Source organism: Triticum urartu, chromosome 2, assembly GCF_003073215.2.
Source record: "Triticum urartu cultivar G1812 chromosome 2, Tu2.1, whole genome shotgun sequence".
Taxonomy (NCBI): Eukaryota; Viridiplantae; Streptophyta; class Magnoliopsida; order Poales; family Poaceae; genus Triticum; species Triticum urartu.
Window position 1 is genome coordinate 150,831,641 of NC_053023.1, and position 20,767 is coordinate 150,852,407.

Sequence of the window (20,767 nt, forward strand, 5' to 3'; positions counted from 1 at the left end):
ATCCCAGCCGCTATGGTTATTGACCGGAGACATGTCTCGTCATGTCTACATTGTTCTCGAACCCGTAGGGGTCCGCACGCTTAAGTTACCGATGATAGTTACATTATGAGTTTATGCATTTTGATGTACCGAAGGTTGTTCGGAGGTCCCGGAATGTGATCCATGACATGACGAGGAGTCTCGAAATGGTCGAGACGTAAAAGATTGATATATTGGAAGCCTAATGTTTGGATATCGGAGTGTCCGTGAAATCGGGATTTTACCGGAATACCGGGAGGGTTACCGGAACCCCCCGGGAGCTATATGGGCCATAGTGGGCCTTGGTGGAAAAGAGAAGAGGCTGCCCTAGATGGGCTGTGCGCCTCCCCCTTCCCCTAGTCCTATTAGGACTAGGAGAGGTGGCCGGCCCCCTCCTCCTCTTTTCCCCCTCCGCGAATCCTATTCCGACTAGGATTGGGGGGGAATCCTACTCCTAGAGGGAGTAGGACTCTCCAGCGCCCTCCTCCTTGGCCGGCCAGCCTTCCCCCCTCTACTCCTTTATATACGGAGGCAGGGGGCACCTCTAGACACACAAGTTGATCCACGTGATCTATTCCTTAGCCGTGTGCGGTGCCCCCTGCCACCATATTCCTCGATAATACTGTAGCGGAGTTTAGGCGAAGCCCTGCTGCTGTAGTTCATCAAGATCGTCACCACACCGTCGTGCTGACGGAACTCTTCCCCGACACTTTGCTGGATCGGAGTCCGGGGATCGTCATCGAGCTGAACGTGTGCTCGAACTCGGAGGTGCCGTAGTTTCGGTGCTTGATCGGTTGGATCGTGAAGACGTACGACTACTTCCTCTACGTCGTGTCATCGCTTCCGCAGTCGGTCTGCGTTGGGTACGTAGACAACACTCTCCCTCTCGTTGCTATGCATCACATGATCTTGCGTGTGCATAGGAAAATTTTTTGAAATTACTACGAAACCCAACACCACATGTGTGCAATTGCAAGTTAACAACATGGGTTTGCTGCCCACTTGTAACTTGGCACAAGTCCACACCAGCTTGAATTGGTTTGCAATATTTGGCCCTCTCCTTCTCAACCTCTAGCTTCTCACTATAATGGGGTGTTATGTCCCATCTAGCATTCTTTCCACTCTCCCTATTCCTATGCCACCTCATCATCTGCTTATCCTTTATTCCATCACACATTGTCCTAATTGATTTGTTCCTAACATCTAGGACATACTTGTTGAACACCTCAGACAAATTGTTAACTACAAGGTCAGTCTTGCTGTTTATGTCAAATGCATGCCTTGCCCATGTTTTCTTGGGTATTTGACAAAGCCACTCCCAAGCTTGCTCACATTCAGCTCTAAGGTCATTCATTGCAATGTTAAATTTGTGTTCACTATATGCATAGGCAACATTATCCATATACTTTTTCAGATCTTCCCCCCTAAACCCAGCATTTTGGAAGTTTGCATAGATATGCCTAAGGCAGAACCTTTGGTTGCACTTAGGAAAGACAACATTCACTGCATTTAGTAGGCCCTGGGACACATAATTAAACTAGCTAAGCTACTATCTAGCACAAAACAACCATATAGAAACAAGGACATAAGATAAAAGCACATACCTTTTGTCTAGCTGACATTATTGTATATGGACCAAACTGTCGCTCTTCTCCTCCTAGGCAGATTTTAAGTTGGTGTAGAGACCAACACCAGTTAGGTGTGTCCTCTTGCCCAACAATACCAAATGCTAGTGGGTATATGTTGTTGTTGCCATCTCTACCAGTGGCAGCAAGTAATTGAGCACCAGTAGTTAACTTAATGAAGCACCCATCAACACCTGAATGAGCAAGCAAATTCAATATTTAAAACATTCAAATGCATTTCAAGATGAAACAATATGTAACTAATGCACAAGGTGAACAAACTAACCAATGAATGGTCTGCTCCCCTTGAGAGAAACCCCTCCCTTGCTCCATTGATGCAATAGAACATAGCATGGAATCTTGGACCTGGATGGGGGATTTTTTTCAGTGGATGTTGGAGTTACAGTAGTGACTACTACTCTACTCCCAGGGTTTGTATCCATCACCGTGTGAGCATAGTCTTTCAACCTAGGGTATTGCTTCTTGTGGTCTCCTAGCACAACATCAATAGCTAGGTTCTTTGCCCTATATGCCATTGACTTGGGCACATCCACACCATACTTCTCCATGCAGGCATCAATCAAAGTCTGAATGACAGTTGTTAGATCAGATCTGAACAATGACTCATACTTCTGTGCAAGCCACTTGGCACTTACCCTTGTTGTCTTTGTACTAATAGGGCAAGTGCGCTTAATTCTCATCTTCTTAATTACAAAAGTAGTTTCACCTTTTATAACTGGTGCCACCATAAAGAAGTTGCAATGTTTTTGGTTGCATTGTACAATTATTCTTTGATCTGAGTTCCTATGATATTTCAAGTTTCTGCCTTGAGTGATGTGTAAGTTCAACAAAGCCTCTCTGAATTGATGTTGATCCTTGAAACACATCTTTAGACATAATTGCTCATGTGGTGCTTCCATTTTCTCATTGTACCATTTTCTAGGAGGCCTCTGCTTTGCCCTGCTCTTCCTTTTCTTTGGCAGCATAAATGACAATGGCTCATAACCATCATCATCAGCCTCCTTCAACAATCCTTTCTCTTCTTCGTCAGATGAAGGTTTGAAATCAGGTTCCTCCTCTTGAACTACACTTGAATGTGTCCTTGTTGTAGGCCCTTTCCTAACTGGAAGCTTCTGTTTCTTCTTCTTCTTCTTCTTCTTCTTCTTCTTCTTCTTCTTCTTCTTCTCTTCATGTGCAATTACAGTTTCTTCATCCTGTGAAACAACTATCACCTTCATCCATTTGAAAAGGTTCCTCAACCTCTGTGTCACCCTCATAATGCACCACTTCTTCCTCCTCAGATTCTTCATCATCTGTTTCTTCCTCTTCTATTTCATCATACTCTCTCTATTTCTTTCCCTCATCCATCTCTATGTCATCAGCATCACCCATATAAAAAGGGTTTACATCACTGTCATCTTCACCTTCACAAACCACCACTGCCATCATATCCCTCTTCTTCTTCTATTTCCAAAACAACTTTCAGTTTTCCTCTTACATTCTTGCTCTCTTGTGTGCAAACACCAGTACCATGAGCTACACTGCAGCTACTACTCTGACTTTCAAAGGCAACTCCTTCTTCATCAACAACATAGATGGGTGGCTCACTGAGATCATATAACACATGCTCTTCATACACAACAATGGATAATTCTTACCTCTCAAACTGGCTGCAAGGAGGTGGACATGCCCTCGCTAGCAAATTTAGAACCTTACACTCCTCAACCTGCCTCTTTACTAGTTGCAACTCAGCATTACTCTCTACCATCTCCAATCCTTTCTCCCCTAAATCTGGATTCTCAATGTGAAACAGCAGATCATATTCACTAAATCCTTGGGTTTCCATCACTGCAATCATATTCAGGTACGTTACATCTGAACTGCAGAGCTTCAGCTCAAACATTTCTGAAGCATCAAAATGGAACCTAACAGCCAAAATGTCATCATACAAACTGCAAAATGAAATAACAGACAAAATTGGTTAATAAACAATTTTACTTAACAGATAGGCTAACATATAAACAAACCTTTGTTTAAGTTAACATATAAACAAAGCTTTGTTTAAGTTAACATATAAACAAAGCTTTTATTTACCCTTACAATATGAATAAACTAAACAATTGCTACAAAATCAAACAATGTAAACAACTATCTCAATGCAACCCTAATTACAGAGATGGTACTTAACTCACATCAAACTGATGTTTTGTATTTTCAGATAAGTAGTTAACAGAATTGTCCACTAATGGTGCTCTGCTCTAGTTAGGACTCATTTAATCCACTATGCTTCTCTGCTCTGCTCTGCTCTAGCTAGGTAACACCTAATGCTGCTATGACAATTTGGACTAAGAAATAACAATGTAATCCACTAATGCTGCTTTGCTCTGCTCCAGTTAGGTAACACATAATGGTGCTCTGCTCTAGTTAGGACTCATGTAATCCACTATACTTCTCTGCTCTAGCTAGGACTAGCAATTAGAGCGCTAAACATGTAGGCAGTAAACCCTAACACTAATCCCCAATTTTAGTGAGCAAGAATGGAACAGTGGAGCACTTATAGAACACCACCGAAGCCATGAGTCCAGTGATGGGCGGTGCTAGGGTTGGCCACCCAAATTCGCGCCAATCCCAGCCTCTGCTCCATCGACAACGCCGGCTCTGCAAAATCTTCGTCCTCGCTACTGTACTCCGAGCTGGAGTAGCCGCCACTGCCATCGAGGCCTAAGCAGGGGAGGTCGCCGCCGCTCGCATCGCCCCGGCCATCGCCGAGGCCATCGTCGCCAGGGCACAGCAGCCGCGGGGGAGAGGAGGGCACGAGGGAGGAGCAGCTGCGGGGGAGGTGACAGCGCCTAAGCACTTCTATCCATGGCTACGACGACGTGGTGTGGCGGGCGGCGGGGCGGGCGGGGAGGCAGTCGCCGGCGAGGGTGCGAGGAGAAGGAAGAGGGCAGAGCGGGGTCGGGGTCTGGCTCGACCGCACCAGCCGCGCCCTAAACGGTTGGACCCGGCTTCGTCCTAGTCAGCGCGCAGTCAGCGCGCGGGCACGCGCTCACTGTCCAGCGTGGCGCTTGACGGGCGGGCCCGACCGGTCAGATTCCCTGTCAATACGTATAAAACACACTTTTAGTCTTTTTTGCAAGGGCTCACCCCAATCTTGGTACTGACACGTAAAAATTAGCAATCTTGGTATCAATCTGTTTCCAATACCCCAATTGTGATACTTCTGTGCAATTTACTTGGCTAGAAGCAACTCTCAGTCAAGTAGTCAAGTGGCGCAACATGTAAAGAAAAAGAAAAAAAGTTAAAAAGAAATTTTTCATAGATCTCAATGCATGATCTTATAAATAGCATCGTGAGATTTAGCAATCCCATTATGTGATTAATCAACTCTGGGTCCAGGCGAGGCGCCCAAGAGTCTGGCCCAGCAGCTCGCGTCCTGTGTCGCGGGGGCAGCATCTTCTGCCTCCGCGCCCGTGTCGGTCACGCCGAACAGACTGCCCATCTCCTCCAGCGTCCGGCCGCGCGTCTCCGGGAGGCAGGTGAAGAAGAACACCCACGCGAGCACGGCGATGCCGGCGTAGAGGAAGAAGGTGCCGCCCAGCGTGATGGCGCTGGACAGCGAGAGGAAGGTCATGGACATGGCGCCGCTGACCAAGCGGTTGCCGGCCTCCCCGACAGCGAAGCCCAGCGCGCGCACCCGCAGCGGCAAGATCTCCGTGGTGTACACACCCAACACGGGCCCGAGGCCGATGGAGAAGAATGACACGTAGACCAGGACGGACGCCACGCACAGGACGACCGCCCACGGGATCCTCGCGTCCGGGTTCTGGTCCACCACGGTGAGGCCCGTCGCGAGGCCGACGAGCGAGACTATTATGCCGCCAGTGCTGCATAGCAGCAGCGGCCTCCGGCCGACACGGTCGAGGAGGAACATGGCGACCAAGATGACGAGCGTCTTGACGACGCCCATGGCGCAGGTCGCGGCCAGCAGTTGGTGGTCGCCGGTGAGACCAGCGCTCTCGAACACGCGCGGGCTGTAGAGCACGACGGAGTCGGAGCCCGTCAACTGCTGGAACAAGAAGACGCCGAGCGCCGCGACCAGTATTCGCCGCATGGAAGGAGTCGGCGACAGGATGAGCTCTCTCCACACCTGCTTCTCCTCGCCGCCTCTCTTCCTGGGCACGACGACCACGTCGCCGTCGAGGTCGTCTGGAATGCCGGCGGCGGTCTTTATGTCAGCGAGGCGCTCCTCGGCCTCCTCCGGCGTGTCGGTGATCTTCTCCAGCACGACCCTCGCGTCCGCGAGGCGGCCTTTCATGACGAGCCACCGGGGAGACTCCGGCATGCCGGACACCAAGACGGCGAGCAGGACGGACGGCACCGCGCCGATGCCGAGCATGAAGCGCCAGCCAAGGTGGAGCGGCAGGCGAGCGAAGGCGTAGTTAGAGATGTAGCCGAGGAGGATGCCGATGTTGATGAAGACCTCCGTGAAGGACACAAGGAAGCCGCGCGCCGACGCCGGGGCGATCTCAGCTGTGTACACGGGCGCTATCACGATGGCGTAGCCCACGCCGATGCCGGCCACGAAGCGACCGAGCATGAGCATGGTGTAGCCGCTTGCGAAGCCCATGAGCAAGGCACCAGCAAAGAAGAAGAAGGCGGCAAAGATAGCCGTGAAGCGGCGGCCGATCCAGTCGGACGTCCTGCCGGCGGCTAATGTGCCGATGATGGAGTAGATGCTCAGGATGCCCATCAGGATCTCCACCTGCACGTCCGTGATCTCGAGGTCCTTCTGGATATACAGCGACGCCCCGCTCATCACACCGGTGTCTATGGCGGCCACGAAATAAACACTTCATATAGCCAAACGCGAGACAGAATCAGGCGTGGAGGTGATAATGTCAACATGTGTACCGTAGCCGAGGACGATGGAGGCCATGGAGGCGACGACGGCGCAGGTGGAGGCATACTTGATGTTGCTCTTCTTCTTTTTGGGTGCTACTGCCTCTAGGAGCCCGGCTGAAGCCATCTTCTCTGCTCTGTCCTCACAGAGGGATGCCACTACCATGGTCTACTGATTGGTGATGTTTGGATCCTAATTAAGCATGAGGGATGGTGGAGTCTTATCGAACAAGTGCTTGAAATGATGGATGGCTGAGCACGTTTACCATGCTTCTGCGTGCAAGCAAGTTCATACATCCTGACCTTGTTTGATTTCCATGACATCGCCAGGACCTTTTTATACTACATTTAATCGAGGATTAACGCGTCTTTTGGGATGCGCAGCCATCCTATTGACCATTTGATCAACCAACTTTGATTATTGTTATTTTTCAAATAGGAACATTTTTTATTGTTTCAGCACATGGCCACCGCTGGCAGCGTAAGCTTTGTCAGTTAGTGCATTGGGCAAATGATGGTACCAACCTGCACCTGCTGCAACAAATATTCTATTACTATCTCTGATGGCATTATATGCTGAGCCCACCCACCTTCCCGGTGAAACACGTTAACTTTGAGTACTCCTGCCGGTGGTCTTTGCCAAAGAGGGCTACAGTTCTATATCGTACTGTAAAACTTGTCTAGGAAATTACACAAATACACTAATTTTTTGAGGCAGAGGTAGTCCAAAATCAGAACTCTAAGCGATTTTGAAAACCACAACTCTTTTTGTTTTCAGTATTCTTGTACTTCCTCCTTTTCTGGTCTGCGTATACAATTTGATCAAAGTCAAACATTGTCAACTTTGACTAAGCTTAAAAAAAATATCAACATTAACAATATTATGAAACTAATATTACTAGATGCATCATGAAACTAGTTTTTAAACCATATAGTTTTGATATTGTAGATGCAGACTTTTTTCTACAAAATTAGTTAAATTTTACAAAGTTTGACTTTGATTAAATTTTATATGCAAACTAACAAGAAATAGAGGCAGTTACTCATAATCAGGCATTACAATCACTCACGGTGATACTCAAGACATCCTCTCGACAAGAACCAAGGCAAACCGCAGTGCGACTGTGCAATCTACCAAAGCTTGCCAGAATCAAGCCAAAGCACGGTCCTTTGGACTACCACTATTCTGACTACGTCTAATGTGAATAATAGAAGAACCGCGTTCCTTCATACTTTTCAGAATCTCTCTAACAAGAAAATCATTCCTTGATTAATATCCGTGCTGACAATAATCAATACTTCCTCCAAGCAATCAGATCCAACATCGACCAGGATGTTACTTCATTGCAAAGCCAAAGCAAAACCCTCCAGACTCGCTAGCAATTCGACCTCTAGTGCATCGGCACATGCGTGTGCATGCAACAACAAAAAATGACAATTCGGTCATGATCTCGCACGACCATCCTAGATCCACCAATTCCAACCAAAAATGCCCCACTAGTATTAAGTTTAACTCGATCCACACTAGGTAGTTTCCAGCTGCTCGCCTGAGCAGAGGCCGTATGACGGAGTCGAATCCGGCATATGTTGGGTAGGGAGGTCCCGAGCTAGTAGCCTTGGCACGATGGTAACAAAGACAGGTGATTTTACCCAAGTTCGGCCTCTCTTGAAAAGATAACACTCTACGTCCTGCTTTGATTCTATTGATTGAGGGGGTATAGAGTTGATACGTCTCCAACGTATCTACTTTTCCAAACACTTTTGCCTTTATTTTGGATTCTAATTTGCATGATTTGAATGAAACTAACCCGGACTGACATTGTTTTCAGCAGAATTGTCATGGTGTTATTTTTGTGCAGAAATAAAAGTTCTTGGAATGACCTGAAAATCAACGAAGATTATTTTTGGAATATATAAAAAATACTGGCGAAAGAATCAAGGCCAGGGGGCCCACACCCTGTCCACGAGGGTGGGGGCGCGCCTACCCCCTAGGCGCGCCCCCTGCCTCGTGGGTCCCCTGGTGCTCCTCCGACCACAACTCCAACTCTATATATTTGTGTTCGGGAAGAAAAAAATCAAGGAGAAGGATTCATCATGTTTTACGATACGGATCCGCTGCCAAGCCCTAATCTCTCTCGGGAGGGCTGATCTGGAGTCCGTTCGGGGCTCCGGAGAGGGGAATCCGTCGCCATCGTCATCATCAACCTTCCTCCATCACCAATTTCATGATGCTCACCGTCGTGCGTGAGTAATTTCATCGTAGGCTTGCTGGACGGTGATGTGTTGGATGAGATTTATCATGTAATTGAGTTAGTTTTGTTAGGGTTTGATCCCTAGTATCCATTATGTTCTGAGATTGATATTGCTATGACTTTGCTATGCTTAATGCTTGTCACTAGGGCCCGAGTGCCATGATTTCAGATATGAACCTATTATGTTTTCGTGAATATATGCGAGTTCTTGATCCTATCTTGGAAGTCTATAATCACCTATTATGTGTTATGATCCATTAACCCCGAAGTGACAATAATCGGGATACTTACCGGTGATGACCGTAGTTTGACGAGTTCATGTATTCACTAAGTGTTAATGCTTTGGTCCGGTACTCTATTAAAAGGAGGCCTTAATATCCCTTAGTTTCCAATAGGACCCCGCTGCCACGGGAGGGTAGGACAAAAGATATTATGCAAGTTCTTTTTCATAAGCACGTATGACTATATTCGGAATACATGCCTACATTACATTGATGAACTGGAGCTAGTTCTGCGTCACCCTATGTTATAACCGTTGCATGAGGAATCACATCCGACATAATTATCCATCACTGGTCCATTGCCTACGAGCTTTTCATATATTGATCTTCGCTTATTTACTGTTCCGTTGCTACTGTTACAATCACTATAAAACCAAAAATATTACTTTTGCTACCGTTACGATTACTATCATATTACTTTGCTACTAAAATACCTTGCTGCAGATATTAAGTTTCCAGGTGTGGTTGAATTGACAACTCAACTGCTAATACTTGAGAATATTCTTTGGCTCCCCTTGTGTCGAATCAATAAATTTGGGTTGAATACTCTACCCTCAAAAACTGTTGCGATCCCCTATACTTGTGGGTTATCAAGACTATTTTCTAGCGCCGTTGCCGGGGAGCATAGCTCTATTCTTTGAGTCACTTGGGATTTATATCTGCTGATCACTATGAAGAACTTAAAAGATCAAAGAACCAAGATTTTTCCCTCAACTACGAGGGAAGGTAAGGAACTGCCATCTAGCTCTGCACTTGATTCACCTTCTGTTTTGAGTAAACTTGCGACACCTACACCTGCTTTTCATTCTGATATGTCGCATGTTATTGATGATGCCACTTCTGCTTTGCATGATACTTATGATGAAACTACTTCTATGCTTGATAATACTGTCCCACTAGGTGAATTTCTTGATGAACAACTTGCTAGGGCTAGAGAGAATGAAATTATTGAAACTGATAATATTGATGAAAGTGATGATGAAGATTCTCCCCCTAGATATGAATTGCCTGTTGTGCCTGAGGGTTATGTTATGGATGAAGAAACTGCTAAAGACTTTCTTGCTTGCAATGATAGATCTGATCTTAAGAAATTATTAGCTAAGCTTAAAGAAAAGTGTTTGAATGCTAGAATGAAATATGACCCTGCTTTTGCTACTTCACCTATCTTTATTACTGACAAAGATTATGATTTCTCTGTCGATCCTGAGTTAATTACTTTGGTTGAATCTGATCCTTTTTATGGCTATGAATCTGAAACTGTTGTGGCACATCTTACTAAATTAAATGATATAGCCACCCTGTTTACTCATGATGAGGAAACTCGCTATTACTTTATCCTTAAGTTGTTTCCGTTCTCATTAAAGGGTGATGCTAAACATGGTTTAATTCTCTTGATCCCAGTTGTGTGCGTAGTCCCCAGGATATGATTTATTACTTCTCTACTAAATATTTCCCCGCTCATAAAAAACAAGCTGCCTTAAGGGAAATATATAATTTCGTGCAAATTGAAGAAGAGAGTCTCCCACAAGCTTGGGGAAGGCTTCTCCAATTACTTAATGCTTTGCCTGATCATCCTCTCAAGAAAAATGAAATACTTGATATCTTTTATAATAGACTAACCGATGCTTTCAGAGACCACCTGGATAGTTGTGCTGGTTGTGTTTTCAGGGAAAGAACTGTTGATCAAGCTGAATTGCTATTGAATAATATGTTGAGTAATGAAAATGGACACTTCCTGAACCAACTCCTAAGCCAACTCCAAAGAAAAGGGGTATTCTATTTCTTAGCCCCGAAGATATGCAAGAGGCAAAGAAATCTATGAAAGAAAAAGGTATTAAAGCTGAAGATGTTAAGAATTTACCACCTATTGAAGAGATACATGGTCTTGATAACCCGACACAGGTAGTAAAGGTAAATTCTCTCTATAGATTTGATGAAGGTGATATTCCTCGTTATAAGTCTGCTAGCCAATGCTTAGATGAGTTTGATAATTTTATTGTTAAACAAGAAAACTTCAATGCTTATGTTGGTAGACAATTGAAACGCAATGCTGATATGCTTGAACACTTGAGTGATGATATGTCTAGAGTTAAAAGTGAGCTTAAAATTATTAGTAAAAATGCTTCTATGGTTCCCACTCAAGTAGAACAAGTACTTAAAGCTCATAATGATTTGCTCAATGAATTAAATAATAAGAAAAATGATAATGATGTTAGAGTTATGACCAGAGGGGGTAAAATGACTCAGGAACCTTTGTATCCTGAGGGCCACCCTAAGAGAATTGAGCAAGATTCTCAGAGAACTAATATTGATGCACCTAGTTCTTCTAAGGAGAAGAAGAAAAATGATAGGACTTTGCATGCTTCTAGTGAACCTGTTGTTGACACACCTAAGAATCCCAATGATATTTCTATTTCTGATGCTGAAACACAATCTGGTAATGAACATGAACCTAGTGATAATGTTAATGATGATGTTCATGTTGATGCTCAACCTAGCAATGATAATGATGTAGAGATTGAACCTGCTGTTGATCTTGATAACCCACAATCAAAGTATCAACGTTATGATAAGAGAGACTTCGTTGCTAGGAAGCACGGTAAGGAAAGAGAACCATGGGTTCAGAAACCCATGCCTTTTCCTTCCAAACCATCCAAGAAAAAGGATGATGAGGATTTTGAGCGCTTTGCTGAAATGATTAGACCTATCTTTTTGTGTATGCGTTTGACTGATATGCTTAAAATGAATCATTATGCTAAGTATATGAAGGATATTGTTACTAATAAAAGAAAGATACCGGAAGCTGAAATTTCCACCATGCTTGCTAATTACACTTTTAAGGGTCGAATACCAAAGAAACTTGGAGATCCAGGAGTACCAACTATACCATGCTCCATTAAGAGAAACTATGTTGAAACTGCTTTATGTGATCTTGGAGCTGGTGTTAGTGTTATGCCTCTCTTTTTATATCATAACTAGAATTGAATAAGTTGACACCTACTAAAATATCTTTGCAAATGGCTGATAAATCAATTGCTATACCTGTCAGTATTTGTGAGGATGTGCCTGTTGTGGTTGCAAACGTTACTATTTTAACGGACTTCGTTATTCTTGATAATCCCGAGGACGATAGTATGTCGATTATCCTTGGTAGACCCTTTTTGAATACTGCAGGGGCTGTTGTTGATTGCAACAAAGGCAATGTCACTTTTCATGTTAATGGTAATGAGCATACAGTACACTTTCCGAGGAAACAACCTCAAGTCCATAGTATCAATTCTATTGGAAAATTTTCAACGATTATTATTGGAGGTTTTGAATTTCCTCTTCCTACTGTCAAGAAGAAATATGACATTCTTATTGTTGGGGACATGCATATCCCTGTTGAGGTACCTAGTGTTATTCAAAATTTCTCCGGTTTCATGCGATTCGGAATGAGTTTGTTAACAAGACTTGATCAACCTTGTTAGTGGATTCCTTTTGATGAGCATGAGATGGATGAAGTTAGAAAGCACAACCTTCTGTACCCTTCTTTTTTACTTTCTGTTATTTATATTAAATAAAGCGAAAATGGTATTTTCTATCTATTTTCTGAATTATCCTTGCAATAAAAAATACCCCAAAAATAAAAGTTCTCCAAATGCCCTGAAAATGAAATATGACTTTTCCAGAATATTTAAGATTTTTTGGCACTAAGAACACATCAGGGGGACCCACCGTGTGCCCACGAGGGTGGAGGGCGCGCCCCCTGCCTTGTGGACCCCAGGTGGGTCCCCTCCACTTATTCTTGCACCCACACACTTCGTATTCCTCTAGAAAAAATTATCCACCATCTCAAACCCGAGTTCTAGCTCATCTTGCTGCCATTTTCGATCTCCTTGCTCAAAGCTCCATTCACAAAACTGCTTTGGGGGATTGTTCTTCGGTATGTGACTCCTCCAATGGTCCGATTAGTTTTTGTTCTAGTGCTTTATTTATTGCAAAATTTTGTTGCTTAGGTGACCCTGTTCTTGAACTTGCATGTCAAATTTATGTGGTCAAAAGTAGTTTTAATGCATGATATAGCCTCTATACACTTGTAGGAGTAGTTGCTATCAATTTTGTTGAGTTTGGTTCACTTTTATTTTGAGTCACTAAAAATTACAGAAATTTTTTAGAGGAAGAAATATGTTTAGGAAAATGTACCAAGGTAGTTCCTCAAGGAAGCAAGGCCCAAGGCCCGCAATACGCGAGCCGGATAATGAACTACCAAGGGAGGCTCAAGTACGGCCTTGTGAATGGTCGTCAGAGGATTTCATGGTTCGGGTAGGAATCAAGGAAGAATTTGATGCATATGTGCATAACACTGATCTGGAGAGCTTGGAGGCAGATAAGTGCTGGCAATACCTCTACTTAACTGATTCATTTGTGAGAAGGTTTAAATATACATCTTCGCGCAATTCTCACACAGTCCTATTTGATCTTATGATAAATCTTATACTATGGACTTAGAATATTTTAATATTACTTGTAAACTCCCGCAGTGGGGTAGTGCTAGTGAACCTCGCAAATCTGAATTTAAAGAATTTCTTGCTAGTATCACTATGGGGGAATCTAGAGAAATAACACAAGCTACCATAGGGAGCATTCATTTTCCTGCCATACATTATTTTGCTCTCTCTATAGGTAGATGCATTAATGGTAAGGATGAGGCTTGTCACATGTGCGTTCCAGATCTTAGTGTTCTCAAGAGTGCTGTATTAGGAGATAGACAATATAACTTGGGGGCCATTGTTGCACGCAGGTTGCATAACAATAGTACTAACGGAGATTTCCTCGGTGGAATTTATGTAACCCGTTTAGCTGATTTTCTTGGTATACCCATACGTGGGGATGATATTGAGTTGCCTCCTACTTATCTTGATTATAATGCTATGGTTCTTCATCAGTTTGTTGAGAGAAACGATCAGTTCCTCCAGTACCGACTAATCTTTGACACACGGCGCACCTTCCACGTTGCTCTCCCTACTCCTGCTTTCTTTGACTTTTAGAAAAAAGGGAGATATGTTATAAACAGGGAGGAGGCGAGCGAGTACAAGAGGAGGACGAAGGTAGATCGCCTCCAAGTTGCAGCTCATGAGGAAATTGCCGCTGCCTTTCAGTACGACCCCAGCTACAACTTTGATCCTTGGGCATAGACCAACTTAGGCCAAAAGCCTAAGCTTGGGGGAGTATGTATTTCTCACCGACATTACATTCATGTTCACACACTCATGCCAGTTGTCGGTGCTCATACTTTTTCGTTGTATCATCCATGCTAGTTTATTTTCTTTTTAAGCATTCTTCTTGTGTGTTTGAAAAACCTTAAGAAAAACCAAAAAAAAATTAGTTGTAGCTTTTAGTTAGTTTAATTTCCATGCCTGTAGTAGTAATAATTAAAAAGAAAACCCCAAAAGAGTTCTCGTTGTTCTTTTGCTTGTTGGGAGCTTTCGCGTGTAAATAGTTTTGTTTCTTTTCTTTTCTTCAGGGGTCGAGAGGAGAAGACCACGATGAAAATGTTGAGTGGCTCTCTTATGCATTATTGTTGATTTAACAAAGAGCCCACATTACTTTGTCTTCTCTCCTGAGTTGAATGCTTGCAGATTCCAGCTTAGTCCAATGCACGTGCACTTTTATTATTATCCACACTATACGGTCGTGCAAGTGAAAGGCCATAATGACGATATATGATGAACTGATTGAGATGAGAAAAGCTGGTATGAACTCAACCTCTCTTGTTTTTGTAAATATGATTAGTTGATCATTCCTGATTCAGCCTATTATGAATGAAACATGTCTGCAATGACAATTAGAGATTATAGTTGATCATGCCATGCTTAATTTGCTAGTAGTTTATAATGGTTTACCTTGCGTGCCAACATGCTATTAAAATGGTTGTGATGTGGTATGATAGGGTGGTATCCTCCTTTGAACGATTCGAGTGGGTTGACTTGGCACATGTTCACGCATGTAGTTGAAACAAAATCAACATAGCCTCCACGATATTTATTTCATGGTGAATTATATCCTACTTGTTGGGAATATGCCCTAGAGGCAATAATAAATTGGTTATTGTTATATTTCCTTGTTCATGATAATCGTTTATTATCCATGCTGGAATTGTATTGATAGGAAACTCAGATACATGTGTGGATACATAGACAACACCATGTCCCTAGTAAGCCTCTAGTTGACTAGCTCGTTGATCAATAGATGGTTATGGTTTCCTGACCATGGACATTGGATGTCATTGATAACGGGATCACATCATTAGGAGAATGATGTGATGGACAAGACCCAATCCTAAGCCTAGCACAAAGATCGTGTAGTTCGTATGCTAAAGCTTTTCTAATGTCAAGTATCATTTCCTTAGACCATGAGATTGTGCAACTCCCGGATACCGTAGGAATACTTTGGGTGTGCCAAACGTTACAACGTAACTGGGTGACTATAAAGGTGCACTACGGGTATCTCCGAAAGTGTCTGTTGGGTTGGCACGAATCGAGACTGGGATTTGTCACTCCGTGTGACGGAGAGGTATCTCTGGGCCCACTCGGTAGGACATCATCATAATGTGCACAATGTGATCAAGGAGTTGATCACGGGATGATGTGTTACGGAACGAGTAAAGAGACTTGCCGGTAACGAGATTGAACAAGGTATCGGGATATCGACGATCGAATCTCGGGCAAGTATCGTACCGATAGACAAAGGGAATTGTATACAGGATTGATTAAGTCCTTGACATCGTGGTTCATCCGATGAGATCATCGTGGAGCATGTGGGAGCCAGCATGGGTATCTAGATCCCGCTGTTGGTTATTGACCGGAGAACGTCTCGGTCATGTCTGCATGGTTCCCGAACCCGTAGGGTCTACACACTTAAGGTTCGGTGACACTAGGGTTATAGAGATATTAGTATGCGGTAACCCGAATGTTGTTCGGAGTCCCGGATGAGATCCCGGATGTCACGAGGGGTTCCAGAATGGTCCGGAGGTAAAGAATTATATATAGGAAGTGCTATTTCGGCCATCGAGACAAGTTTCGGGGTCACCGGTATTGTACCGGGACCACCGGAAGGGTCCCGGGGGTCCACCGGGTTGGGCCACCTACCCCGGGGGGCCACATGGGCTGTAGGGGGTGCGCCTTGGCCTATATGGGCCAAGGGCACCAGCCCCAAGAGGCCCATGCGCCAAGAATCAAGGGAAAGGAAGAGTCCTAAAGGGGGAAGGCACCTCCGAGGTGCCTTGGGGAGGAGGGACTCCTCCCTGGCCGCACCCTTCCTTGGAGGAAGGGACAAGGCCGCGCCTCCCCCCTCTCCCTTGGCCCTATATATAGTGGGGGGAAGGGAGGGCAACCATACCTAAGCCCTGGCGCCTCCCTCTCCCTCCCATGACACATCTTCCTCCTCCCGCAGCGCTTGGCGAAGCCCTGTTGGAATCCCGCTACTTCCACCACCACGCCGTCGTGCTGCTGGATCTCCATCAACCTCTCCTTCTCCCTTGCTGGATCAAGAAGGAGGAGACTTCGCTGCTCCGTACGTGTGTTGAACGCGGAGGTGCCGTCCGTTCGGCGCTAGGATCATCGGTGATTTGGATCACGACGAGTACGACTCCATCAACCCCGTTCTCTTGAACGCTTCCGCACGCGATCTACAAGGGTATGTAGATCCACTCCTCCCTCGTTGCTAGATGACTCCATAGATAGATCTTGGTGACATGTAGGAAAATTTTGAATTTATGCTACGTTCCCCAACAGTGGCATCATGAGCTAGGTATATGCGTAGTTTCTATGCACGAGTAGAACACAAAGTAGTTGTGGGCGTTGATTTTGTTCAATATGCTTACCGTTACTAGTCCAATCTTGATTCGGTGGCATTGTGGGATGAAGCGGCCCAGACCGACCTTACACGTACTCTTATGTGAGACTGGTTCCATCGACTGACATGCACTAGTTGCATAAGGTGGCTAGCGGGTGTCTGTCTCTCCCACTTTAGTCGGATCGGATTCGATGAAAAGGGTCCTTATGAAGGGTAAATAGCAATTGGCATATCACGTTGTGGTTTTTGCGTAGGTAAGAAACGTTCTTGCTAGAAACCCATAGCAGCCACGTAAAACATGCAAACAACAATTAGAGGACGTCTAACTTGTTTTTGCAGGGTATGCTATGTGATGTGATATGGCCAAAAGGATGTGATGAATGATATATGTGATGTATGAGATTGATCATGTTCTTGTAATAGGAATCACGACTTGCATGTCGATGAGTATGACAACCGGCAGGAGCCATAGGAGTTGTCTTAATTTATTTATGACCTGCGTGTCAACATAAACGTCATGTAATTACTTTACTTTATTGCTAACCGTTAGCTGTAGTAGTAGAAGTAATAGTTGACGAGACAACTTCATGAAGACATGATGATAGAGATCATGATGATGGAGATCATGGTGTCATGCCGGTGATGATGATGATCATGGAGCCCTGAAGATGGAGATCAAGAGGAGCAAAGTGATGATGGCCATATCATGTCACTATTTGATTGCATGTGATGTTTATCATGTTTATGCATCTTGTTTACTTAGAACGACGGTAGTAAATAAGATGATCCCTCATAATAATTTCAAGAAAGTGTTCCCCCTAACTGTGCACCGTTGCGACAGTTCGTTGTTTCGAAGCACCACGTGATGATCGGGTGTTAGATTCTGACGTTCACATACAACGGGTGTAAGACAGATTTACACACGCGAAACACTTAGGTTGACTTGACGAGCCTAGCATGTACAGACATGGCCTCGGAACACAAGAGACCAAAAGGTCGAGCATGAGTCGTATGGTAGATACGATCAACATGAAGATGTTCACCGATGTTGACTAGTCCGTCTCACGTGATGATCGGACACGGCCTAGTTGACTCGAATCATGTAATCACTTAGATGACTAGAGGGATGTCTATCTGAGTGGGAGTTCATAAGATGAACTTAATTATCCTGAACATAGTCAAAAGGTCTTCGCAAATTATGTCGTAGCTCGCGCTTCAGTTCTACTGTTTAGATATGTTCCTAGAGAAAATTTAGTTGAAAGTTGATAGTAGTAATTATGCGGACTAGGTCCGTAAACTGAGGTTTATCCTCATTGCTTCATAGAAGGCTTATGTCCTTAATGCACCGCTCAGTGTGCTGAACCTCGAACGTTGTCTATGGATGTTGCGAACATCTGACATACACATTTTGATAACTACGTGATAGTTCAGTTAAACGGCTTAGAGTTGAGGCACCGAAGACGTTTTGAAATGTCGAAAAACATATGAGATGTTTCGAGGGCTGAAATTGGGATTTCAGGCTCGTGCCCACGTCAAGAGGTATAAGACCTCCGACGATTTTCTTAGCCTGCAAACTAAGGGAGAAAAGCTCAATTGTTGAACTTGTGCTCAGATTGTCTGAGTACAACAATTGCTTGAATCGAGTGGGAGTTGATCTTCCAGATGAAATAGTGATGGTTCTCCGAAGTCATTACCACCAAGCTGCTTGAGCTTCGTGATGAACTATAATATATCAAGGACATAAATGATGATCCTTGAGATATTCGCGATGTTTGACACCACAAAAGTAGAGATCAAGAAGGAGCATCAATTGTTGATGGTTGGTGAAACCACTAGTTTCAAGAAGGGTAAGGGCAAGAAGGGATACTTCATGAAACGGCAAATCAGCTGCTGCTCTAGTGAAGAAACCCAAAGTTGAACCCAAACCCGTGACTAAGTGCTTCTGTAATAAGGGGAACAGCCACTGGAGCAGAATTACCCTAGATACTTGGTAGATGAGAAGGCTGGCAAAGTCGATAGAAGTATATATTGGATATACATTGTGTTAATGTGTACTTTACTAGTACTCCTAGTAGCACCAGGGTATTAGATACCGGTTCGGTTGCTAAGTGTTAGTAACTCGAAATAAAAGCTACGGAATAAACGGAGACTAGCTAAAGGTGAGATGACGATATGTGTTGGAAGTATTTCCAAGGTTGATCAAATATCGCACGCTCCCTCTACCATCGAGATTGGTGTTTGCGTTGAGCATAGACATGATGGGATTATGTCTATCGCAATACGGTTATTCATTTAAAGAGAATAATGGTTACTCTGTTTATTTGAATAATACCTTCAATGGTCTTACACCTAAAATGAATGGTTTATTGAATCTCGATCGTAGTGATACACATGTTCATGCCAAAAGATAGTAATGATAGTACCACCTACTTGTGGCACTGCCACGTAAGTCATATCGGAATAAAACGCATGAAGAAGCTCCATGTTGATGGATCTTTGGGCTCACTCGTTTTGAAAAGTTTGAGACATGTGAACCATGTCTATTGGTGTATATGCATGAAGAAACTCCATGCAAATGGACCGTTTGGACTCACTTGATTTTGAATCACTTGAGACATGCAAATCATACCACATGGGCAAGATGACTGAAAGCCTCGGTTTCAGTAAAATGGAACTAGAAAGAAACTTGTTGGAAGTAATGCATTTTGATGTGTGTAGTCCAATGAGTGCTGAGGCGTGTAGTGGATATTGTTATGTTCTTACTTCACAGATGATTGAGTAGATGTTCAGTATATTTACTTGATGAATCACGAGTCTGAATTATTGAAAGGTTCAAGTAATTTCAGGGTGAAGTTGAAAGATCATCGTGACAAGAGGATAAAATATTTATGATATGATCATAGAGATGAATATCTGAATTACGAGTTTGGCACAGAATTAAGACATTGTGGAAATTGTTTCACAACTAATACAGCCTGGAACACCATAGTGTGATGGTGTGTCCGAACATCATAACTGCACCCTATTGGATATGATGCATACCATGATGTCTCTTATCGAATTACCACGATAGTTTATGGGTTAGGCTTTAGAGACAACCACATTCACTTTAAATAGGGCACCACGTAATTCCGATGAGATGACACCGTATGAACTATGGTTTAGAGAAACCTAAGCTGTCATTTCTTAAAAGTTTGGGGCTGCGATGCTTATGTGAAAAGGTTTCAGGCTGATAAGCTCGAACCCAAAGCGGATAAATGCATCTTCATAGGACACCCAAAACAGTTGGGTATACCTCCTGTCTCAGATCCGAAAGCAATAAGGGATTGTTTCTAGAATCGGGTCCTTTCTCGAGGAAAAGTTTCTCTCGAAAGAATTGAGTGGGAGGATGGTGGATACTTGATGAGGTTATTGAACCATCTCTTCAACTAGTGTGTGGCAGGGCACAGGGAGTTGTTCCTGTGGCACCTACACCAATTGAAGTGGAAGCTTATGATAGTGATCATGAAACTTCAGATCAAGTCACTACCAAACCTCGTGGGATGACAAGGATGCGTACTACTTCAGAGTGGTACGTAATCCTGTCTTGGAAGTCATGTTGCTAGACAACAATGAACCTACGAGCTATGGAGAAGCAATGGTGGGCCTGGATTCCGATAAATGGCTCGAGGCCATAAAATCCGAGAGAGGATCCATGTATGAAAACAAAGTGTAGACTTTGGCGGAACGGCTCGATGGTCGTAAGGCTGTTGAGTACAGATGGATTTTAAAAGGAAGACGGACAATGATGGCAAGTATCACCATTAAGAAAGCTCGACTTGTCATTAAGATGTTTCCCGACAAGTTCAAGGAG

General features: G+C 44.0%; 2 protein-coding genes across 2 annotated transcripts; both read right to left on the reverse strand.

The window, feature by feature from the left end:
- Window positions 1-1,571: 1,571 nt before the first annotated feature.
- LOC125535486 lies at window positions 1,572-4,607 on the reverse strand. The gene is made up of 2 exons (XM_048698549.1): window positions 1,930-4,607; window positions 1,572-1,837 (listed from the first exon to the last, which is right to left on the reverse strand). Exons 1-2 carry the CDS (start codon window positions 2,954-2,956, stop codon window positions 1,572-1,574), a joined length of 1,293 nt encoding a protein of 430 aa, XP_048554506.1. The 5' UTR covers window positions 2,957-4,607.
- Window positions 4,608-4,944: 337 nt separating this feature from the next.
- On the reverse strand, window positions 4,945-6,866 carry LOC125536468 (putative polyol transporter 2). Its single transcript, XM_048699693.1, has 2 exons — window positions 6,558-6,866; window positions 4,945-6,473 (listed from the first exon to the last, which is right to left on the reverse strand). Exons 1-2 carry the CDS (start codon window positions 6,709-6,711, stop codon window positions 5,023-5,025), a joined length of 1,605 nt encoding a protein of 534 aa, XP_048555650.1. The 5' UTR covers window positions 6,712-6,866; the 3' UTR covers window positions 4,945-5,022.
- Between the last annotated feature and the right edge of the window lie 13,901 nt (window positions 6,867-20,767).

Coding starts and splice junctions, on each gene's coding strand:
- LOC125535486 (XM_048698549.1), bottom strand. CDS start 2,956: ATGATGAAGAATCTGAGGAGGAAGAAGTGGTGCATTATGAGGGTGACA. Junction 1,838..1,929: donor GGGGAGCAGACCATTCATTG/GTTAGTTTGTTC, acceptor TTGCTCATTCAG/GTGTTGATGGGTGCTTCATT.
- LOC125536468 (XM_048699693.1), bottom strand. CDS start 6,711: ATGGTAGTGGCATCCCTCTGTGAGGACAGAGCAGAGAAGATGGCTTCA. Junction 6,474..6,557: donor CTCCATCGTCCTCGGCTACG/GTACACATGTTG, acceptor TGGCCGCCATAG/ACACCGGTGTGATGAGCGGG.